General features: G+C 38.5%; 1 protein-coding gene across 1 annotated transcript; it reads left to right on the forward strand.

Moving 5' to 3' along the window:
• Window positions 1–302: 302 nt before the first annotated feature.
• Window positions 303–704, forward strand: LOC148217142 (uncharacterized). The gene has a single exon (XM_088131907.1). It carries the CDS (start codon window positions 303–305, stop codon window positions 702–704), a length of 402 nt encoding a protein of 133 aa, XP_087988033.1.
• Window positions 705–9,775: the final 9,071 nt, after the last annotated feature.

Below are 9,775 nucleotides of genomic sequence, written 5' to 3' on the forward strand. Positions count from 1 at the left end.
CCAGAGGACAAAAGAAACAGCTTGGAGGTGTGAGTGATTTAAATAAAGAAGTGGAAGGAAAACATCTTGGGCATATTAGCCACTATTTTGGAACTGAAATAAAAACTGAAAAAGGACAAAAGTGGAGTGTCAAAACAAAAGATAATAGATGTAACAAAGTTTCTAGGACTCCTGAGGCAAAGGAGTGAAGTAGATATCCATGGAAGTTGGAAATCTAAACAAAGAAGGAAACCAAAGCAAGTTGGCAAGTAATGAGCAGTATAGGACAGTGACACTAGTATACATCACCCAGTAGACCTTACATGGCCAATGAAGTTGGACTGCTGAACAGACAGGTCAATGAGGCAACACAAGAGGACTGGACAGCAGCAGAAAGATTAGGGAGATACTTAAAAGTAACAATGGACTTCAATCAAAAACTGTCTGTAATTAATAACCCAATCTCTATTGGATATACAAATTTGGATTGGGCTGGAGACAAATCAGACAGGAAATCCACTACAGCATATATATTCTTTGATGGGGCTGCATTCATTGGCTGGTGTGGCAAGAAATGCAGCATAGTAGCCCGATCATCTAAAGAGGCTGAATCCTGTGCAGTGGAACAAGTGTGCAGAGAACATGCAAGGCCGTACAAACAACTATCAGACTTCACAAGAAATGAACTAACTCCAGCCATGTTATTTGAGGAAACCAAGCTATAGTTTTAATACAGTAGCTGAATTGAGTGATGTGCTTGCTTGCTCTGATCTGGATTATAGGGATTGACTTGGGAATATGCTGAGTGCAAGCTAAACTGGAAATTACCCACAGCAGTCTTCCAACACAAAATATGCACACTCATATGCAGCTCCTCTAATTGAACTGGCCTATTAGTGATAGACAGCAAGTTAGCAAGCTGCATACCTCTTGACTATCTTGGTGTTTACATTCCTAATTTCTTGAGAAAGCACTGCTAAAAAGAACTGACAAGAAGATAAATATTAAGTTGGGTTGTTAGCTTTTTTTTGGTATAGAATTCATAGAACTTAAAAATGTTTATTTTATCAAGCAATAACACAAGATGTTATTTACTAGGATGTACAATTTATGCAACAAAGCATGAACATTTTAGAACCTGTTCAGTTCTCCCTCAATGTAGTAATTAAGAAGACAGCTGGAATCATATGAATGAGGAAAGGGAGCTTTTAAAGAAGAAACATAGTGAGATGATTTTTGAATTACTTATCTTGCTACAGTGAAATGAGATTGAAAATTTATATATAGGTCAAGAAATGAAGTTTTCTAAATTTTCCCAATGTTTACCTTTTTTTTTTTTTAACTTTAAAGAAGTCTCAAGAAAAAATCAACCCCTCCTCACTGACGCACATACCAAGTTACAATGTGAAAAATGTACAGGGGACCTATCCACCCCATATAAGCAAAACAACTATTTCACAAAGGCAGGATTCTCACTTAGCAGTGATAATAGGGCTTTTTTATTTTTTGTTTTTTTTGGTGCGTTTGAATCAGTATTGACTCCTGGTGATTGCCTGCACAGGTCCCTGCAGTTTTCTTGGCAAGGTTTTTCGGGCGTGTTTTGCCATTGCCTTCTTCCTAGGGCTGATAGAGAAAGTGACTGACCCAAGGTCGCCCAGCTGGCTTCCTGCCTAAGGCAGGACTAGAACTCACAGTCTCCCAGTTTCTAGCCTGGTGCCTTAGCCACTGCACCAAATTGGCTGACAGTAGTACTGCTACCAATAGAAGAGAATATATGTAGCTCAGGGTTGAACTGTGGAGTCCTTGGGATTCTCTTATACTGTAGTCAAGCTCAGAGAACCCGAAGGACTCCACAGTAGTACTGCTACTGAAAAAGACCAGTGGGAGATGAGTTCAGTGTGGGAAACAGGGACACTGAGGAGTCCAGGAAAGATGACTGTACAATGAAAGACAGGACATTCGAATATCTTGCCTTTCTTCTAATTTAAAGAAGGCTTCCATGGGAAGCTCTTCTCTCGTCATCCCCTATAACCCTGTATATTCCCCACCCTCTTGGTATTTCAGAGGGCTTTTCACCCAGGCCTTTGGGAGGATAATTGAAGCCCCCTTCTGGGTAGTGTGGGTTTGCTTCTGATTGTTACCCGGTTTTTGCCATCATTTGCTCCTTATTTTTATTATTGTAATGTCTTATTGTTCTGTATACTATATATAGTACAGGTAGTCCTCACTTACTTGCTGCCTCATTCATTGACCATTTGAAGTTATGAAGGTGCTGAAAAAATAACTTTATAATCCATGCCCGCATTTACCACCTTTGCACCATCCCTCAGTCACATGATTGCAATTATAGTCAGTACGTGTTGTTCTATACTTGATCTGGTTTTTTTTCTTTTTTTTCTCCCCTTGCAGAGCAGAGAGATTGGAGAAGAAGGGATTACAAGAGAGTAAGCAGGCACACCATGGAGAATACACATCGAAAGCTATGCGCTGCTACTGGTAGCCATGAGCACGCTACACAAACAGCCCAGTATATTCCCCATGGTGTGCCTGCTTACTCTCTTGTAATCCCTTCTTTTCCAATCTCTCTGCTCTGTTGTGGGGGGAGAGGGAGAGGAAAAAATGCAAGTGATTTCGGTACGCAATCACTCCTATGCCTGACCCTTTCCACCCAGCCACTCCTCCAAGGGCTGGGGTGCTTTTTCAACATCCTCGCCTGGTCTACAGCCCTGGACATCTCCCATCCAAGAGTTAGTCAGCTCTAACCTTGTTTAGCTTTTTCAAAAATAGCCAAGGGAGGCTAAGTGCTGCCTCTGACCTTGATCTAGAAACTAACTTAAACAGGCTTAAATGTGTACTAGATGGTTGGCAAAGTCTGTGCATGCTATTAATTCTCTCTTGAGACAGTATTCCTCTCCATCTTTAACACATCAAGAAATAGTAAACTGCTTTTTTAAAAAGGAAAGTTAAACTAAGCAAGCAAGATAGTTGCTACATTAAGTAAAAAGAAAGGGGGGGGAAAGCCCTGTTGAATTTCAACATAACTGTAGCTTCTTAATTAGAAAACAAGAAAATACAGATTAGCCGAAATTCCCATAGGATGACTATATGTCTGATGGAAAACTAAGCCCAATGCATATTAAAGACTGATTGACCCCAGACTTGGGGTGGGGGGGGGAGTTAAAATGAAAGTATTTGAATGGAAGTTGTTTTTGCTTTGATAGATGTTTAAAATTAAAATACAACAAATGTTTAATGAGTGATCATGGCAGTTACTGTATGAATGTTTGATGTCATAAGCTGTTTTCTCCCATGACCATGTCATCTGTAAGTATATGGGCTGTGTCATTTGGGGTATGAGTATAAATAACACTATATGTTACACTATTTTGCGTTCCATTGCTTCCTGAATTTAATGGAGAAAAAGTAATTTTAGAAATAGTTTAGTGTTATAAAATCTTGCTGCTATTCTTTATGTAACCTCATTGCATGGTGATTGAGTTAACCATCCCAGGCTGTTAGCTGCAGAAATGATGGTGGTAGTACTGATGACTGTGGGGATTGCTAGCATATTTTGGGTTGAAATGACTGAAACTGTTATTTCCAGAAATCAGAATGCTACAGAGGGAAGGTCAAGCCGGATACAGTCTGACAAAGTCAGTATTTCAGCTAGTGAATCTTAGACCCCAATGAATTCTAATAATGGGAAAGTGCCAAGGCAAAAGCTGTTGCAATTATTCAGTTCATTATGTTAAGCTCCATGAAACTCCGATGAGCACCACGCCTGTTTAGTTAGAGCAGTATTTCTCAACCTTGGCAGCTTGAAGATGCTGGCTGGGGAATTCTGGGAGTTGAAGTCCACACATCTTAAAGTGGCTGAGGTTGAGAAACATTGGACTAGACTGTCTGTGGACTGATGCCTGTATGTATAAACAACTGCACATCTGGCTGGATTATTTGGGAGTTAAATTCCAACACATACTGAGAACTCTACTTGATGTTCCTTCCTTATTTGTTATTTATTTATTTATAACATTTATATGGCTGCCCCCCTCATAAAATGTGACTCTGGGCAACGTACAATACCAAAACCATAAAATGAACAATAATAAAAAACATTCAACAATCAAAACATTATTATTATTATTATTATTATTATTATTATTATTATTATTATTATTAGGCTAGGAGAGGGCATTCGATATTACAAGCAACATAGCCACCTCATTAAATTATCATTTCCTTCAGACCCCCAAGCCTGTGGACACAGCCAAATTTTGAGGGACTTCTGATAGAACATCAAGGATGGGGCCAGTCTTTCCTTATCCCTGGAAAAGATAGAAACTATTTTTCCCTTATTAGATTTTCCTGTGATTAGTATGCTGAGCCAAGGACTGTGCATCTTAGCAGTTGCCCTCTTTATCCTTGGTTATGCTCCCTCACCTAAAGAAATTAAAAGTACTGCAATGGCATGTCTGATTCTCAACAAATCAGCACTCACTAGATCTTTACTCCAGAGGAAGGAATTTAATTCAAGGAAGCAATACAAACATCAGCCCAACCATTAAGAAAACATTATGCTGCTATAATTCCCATGATTTCAACACTAGACATAAGCAGTCCTAGGCTTGTGCCCTTAAGATACACTGGACTTTATCTCCCATCATTTCCACATGTCTCAGATCTTGGTCAGGTTAGCAGAGGAAAGCAAAGTTGCAGTCCAGCTTATTTAGAGGACACTAGGCTGCTACAGAAAACTCTCTGTGGAATTTAAGCTACTCATTTAAAACACATACATACACAGTAAATGCACTTTGTAGCAGAGAAACAGCAGATAAGGATATTGATTAGATGGGGACATTTTTATGTGAGTAATCCCTTGACTCTTCTAGGCCTATTTACTTGTGTGTGATATAACTTCCTCACCATTTCAAGCAGTTGGTCCATATGTTTTATGAGATTTGGGATCTAATGAATTCCAGAAACCCTGTCAAAGCACCAGTGTCATAGCATCCATAATTATTATTTAGATCAGAGGAGGAGTTCCTGTGGCCATTCAGATATTCTTATGTTCCAATTCCTCTCTGCTGTCAAGTTAGCATGATCAATGGGCAATAATGTTAAGAACTGGAGTCTGACTTCTATAAAGTAACCAGTTCTCACAATGACTTAAAGAAAGTAGCCTGGTGCAGTATCTTTAGTATAGGAGATGCTTGATTAGCAGCACTGATTGTTAGAGGTATGCAATTGCCTACAACCCATATCTGTAAGGTGCCCTTCTCCTCCTCCTCCAACACCAAAGACTCAGCTGCAGGTGTCCTATTTCTTCTGCTTCTACTTCTCCTCTTCCTCCTCCTCCTCCTGTTCTGATTTAAATAATACTTATGGATGCTATGACACTGGTGCTTTGAAAAACAAGAGATGAACTATAGGGAAAGAGATTCCAGCCATCATCTTCCACAGCACAGTGGAGATTTACAGAGATTACAGAAGAGGGAAAGGTTTATTTGGTAACTTGTATGAGGATAGCAAATTGCTCTGGAAGTCCTGGGGAGCATAAAAATGAAATTTTGCATCATTACTTTTGGCTGATATTTTACCTTTGGAACTGCACTTCAGTTGGGAATCCAATGTTGTTCTGAATAAAGGTTGTACCAAATGAAATATATTATGATCCAGATAGGCTGAACAGCAGAATAACAAGTACCTTGGTGGTATTTTTCTTTTTAAAACAGGGTGTAACACACTCCATTTGCTGTGTGTGGAAACCGAAAGGTTGAATAATTTGTTTCTTCCTGTTGAAGGCACTAGATTACCTTCTCATTAAACAGTCTCCCTGGCTTAAATTGTGGCATTATGTTGTAAAAGGGAAATGGGGCATAGACAGCTGTGATAGCTGCACTTACCAGTCAACCAGTGCCATAGTAAATTAATCATACTCCAAGATATATATTAAAAAAAAAAAAAAAGATCAGGGCAGGGACGAGAGCTGAAATCTGTGAGTTTATTTTCATATGTGGTTGGACAGAATGCTTGTTTTCTTTGCATACGCCTAACAACCTACCTGACAATTTATTCCTACAGTACTGTTTGTTTTATCTGCACAGTCTTATAGTCTGGCTTTGGAGCAGATCAGAAAGGTGTTTGTTTCCTTTTCACTACAGTCTGTTTCAGAAACCCATCTTCAAGAGCTCCTGTGAAATCAGATGGATGGCAACCAGTGCCTGACAGAGAAATTCTCCAGCACTTTTTTACTCTAAGAGTTTCAGTTCAGTGAAAGAGAATTTGCTTGGGAACTTTCTTTCAAAGGAGAAGAGAATTTTGGAAAAATGGTGATAGGTGAAATGAGATGTTCTTTAATTATGTGGTGGCCCAGAGGTATGTGAATGTCTTGTTCTTAATTGTCACTCCACTCAAGGACATCTGGGGGTGGGAGAGGAACAAGAAAGGTCTTGAGCCCCCAAGTACCTTATTGTCATCAAGTGGGACAAAACCACTGGCTGACATTTAAAATGGCATCTCTTGCATTTTTGTTACTTTCTGTAAGGTTTTGCATTAACCAAATGTCAATGACATTCTTCAAATCTCTAAGACTTCAGAGTTCTGCCACCACAGTCTTTGTGTGGTTCAGTTCAGTCCTGAGAAAAGACATCAGGTGTATTCCCAAAGGACTTTTCAGTAGTGGTTCTACTATTGTACCTAAGGTAGAGAGTCCTATTTTTGAGAACTATTGGGCAATTGCTTCCACTGGAGAAAATTGGAGTAATCATAAATCTGCTGAAGAATTTCTATCTATCCTGAACAGCAACTGAAAATATGCCTCTTATATAGTGATTTTCCAGGAACATTTTTCTGTTATAGCCATTTTCTTGGTTTGGCATCAGCTGACATTGTTGTTTTTTTCCTAGGCTATAAGAGGGAGTATTTTTATTCCTGTCCTTTCTTAGTGTTACTTCTTCTACTTTTAGCTCCTGCTTTACTGCTGATGCAAATATAAAATTGCTTTTGCTTTATTTCTAAAACTTGAAACTTCTTCAATGTTCACTTCCTTGAACACTGAAAGGCATCCTAGGAATCTCTCAAGCAACCAAACAAATTGATTCCTCTCCCCTCAATATGTTTATTCCTTAAATATAAGACTAGGCATTAATTTTTAAGCTTTTTATGGTTTTAAGCAGGTTATTTTAAGATGTTTTTAACTGAACTGTTGTTTTAAGTGGTTTTCAATTTACTGCAAATCATTTTAAATGTTCCCTGTTTGGGAATTTGACTTTAAAGATGAAGAGTACATGCATAAATAAATAGTCTACCCACGCCAACTGTGGAAAAGTAAGTCCAATGGTTGCTCTTCACAAATAGCTAGGGCCTGGAAGCAAAACTTTTAGACAGCTAGGAAAGGGAAATCAGAACAGAAGAGTGACCATTGCTCCCCACCAAGCAGACTTAGTAGTTGCACTAATATTTATTTATTAATCCATTCAATCACAAACTATACTTTATGGATTACTGGCTGAGCAATACTCAATTAGGGATCACAAAGTCAACATGCTGAGGATATTCTTCTACATCGATTAAGGTGCGTGATGACATCTGTCATGGAAAAGGATGTTAGTTACGACAAGATTGAAGAAAGACAATACAGAAATGTTCAGGAAAACATTTGTGTAAGCAGAACAAAATAATTTAAGAAGCAGGGGGTGGCAGAGTGGGTGGGTGGGAGAATTTTCAACAAATCAGAAAACATTCCAGAAGCCTAAGTGGCTTCAAGTACAAATTATTATGCACTTCTGAAAGTTCCAATTTATTTGATACACAGTGCAAATAACTGAAAAGCTCCTTCAAATTCCCTCAATGCACCTAGGCTATTAATTTATAAGAGCAGATAAAAAATAGCATATGGCAGCCATTCCAGCAAATTGCAGTGAGCAGATTTTGTTAAAGAAGCATCACAAGCCACAGCATGGAAGCATTAAAACCAGGCTTCTGTTGTGCACTGTAAAATCTCTTTTGATGTCCTCCCCCAACACACCAAGACTCTGCTACTAAAGAGAAAGAATACAAATTCTCTCATTTTGTATCTCCTTCAATAGATTGAAAGAATATGATTAAGCTTTTTTCTTATAAAAGCAATACTTGTAGAAAGATAGCGTATTAGGAAAAATGCATGAAAATACATACATCAGTAGAAAGGTCCACAAAATGTTATGAATGTTCATGCATCTTCTACACTGGTCTAAATTCTATGCTGATCTAAATTGGCAACCATTAGTCCATCATGCAGTAGCAAATTCCACATTCTGTTTATGCGACTTTCTACAAGGAAACACTGCTGTTAGCAGTTACAGGTAAGCAGCAACTTTGGACCTCAGGATGAGATGGAAATATTGTCTTTAAGAACTATTTTATTATTATTACTTACTCTTTGCTTAAACTAGTCTTCTCGTATCTCTCCAGATATGTGGACATCAAATCCTAGGATTAGACTCATTTGTAAGAATTGTGGAAATGTAAGTCTAAACATCTGAAAGTTTAGATTAGAGAAGGCTGTTTTACATAATCAGAATTCAGAGTTTAACATCTCAAGGTTGATCACCCAAATGGTCATTTTCTTCATGTTTAGGAACTCAGTGAAACTAATAGGAATTCATTTATTTGCAGTCAGTCATTTATTGTCTCTCTCATTATTGCCATCAATGTTTTGCTGTCACATAATCCTATTGATCAATTCATAAGAACACTTAGGAAAAATAACCATATAAAGGTCATCACTAATTACATCCCAAATCAATTTTAATGAATGGGAATAACGAATAAAATAGCTTTTCAATCAGTGTGGCTGACCAACAAAGCTTTCTAATTAGCATTCTCTGAAGAAAAAAATTCTGGTTCATCAGATAAGCTTTATAATGTGGCATGAAGGTCAGCAAGTTTAGACCCTTGATAATTTGGAGTGCAATCAGAAATGCGGAGGAAATGAGTATGTTTCACCCACTCAATTAACATCCCACCCTTCCAAGCAGAAAACCTGTACTTGGTGCTAGCGGAATTTCCTGTTCTGTGACTCACAAAAGCTCCTTCTTGTGTATCTTGCCGTTCTTTCTTTTTTCATCTGATCTTTTCACTCTTGCAATGACTTTCAGTTTGTTCTCTCTACTGTCAGAAGGGAAACACATGAGAGACAAAGCAGAGTTCGGGAGAGGTGATCTCTGTCCCCATGTTTGATTTTTTTAAAAAACACAGAAACAATAGGGTATTCCTCAAGGGGTTCCCAAATAGGGGGCAGGAAAGTACTTGCAGGAAGGTCCTTGCCTTGCTTAACCCCCTCCCTGGTGTCATCCCCATTGAGGCATATACCTGAGATAGTTGTGTACTTGTTTAGGGCTGTACATTAATTTCATAACATTTGGAAAAACACATGAACTGAATTGGGCCAGCTGGGAACAAATGCCATTAAGAATGGATGAGGGAGATTGGGATACAAAAGCACATTGTACCCATGCATCTTTCATTCAGAGAAGAGCTTCAGTTTCTCTAGTGGCTCACCTAGTGGCTGGCCAGGAGCAGAATTTATGTTCTTTTCCTGGAATGCCAAGAAAGGGAGAGAGATCTACCACTGGCAGCTACTCTTTTGGATGATGACTGCCATTTTTTTTACACAATGTCCTGCATCAATGGCACATTAGAAAACAATTCCCTCCAATTATCTGGTAGCCAAAGAAAGAAAGAAAGAAGCAAAGAAAACCAAAAGATCCTAAACAGCGCTCTAACATTAAACATTTATAGTCAATGGAAGAATGTT

Source organism: Python bivittatus, unplaced genomic scaffold, assembly GCF_059951505.1.
Source record: "Python bivittatus isolate LINGU-HERP-01145 unplaced genomic scaffold, Pbiv_v1 ctg000020_np1212, whole genome shotgun sequence".
Lineage (NCBI taxonomy): Eukaryota > Metazoa > Chordata > Lepidosauria > Squamata > Pythonidae > Python > Python bivittatus.

What these genes read in the sequence shown, in the direction of transcription:
- LOC148217142 (XM_088131907.1), top strand. Translation starts at nt 303, where the DNA reads ATGGCCAATGAAGTTGGACTGCTGAACAGACAGGTCAATGAGGCAACA.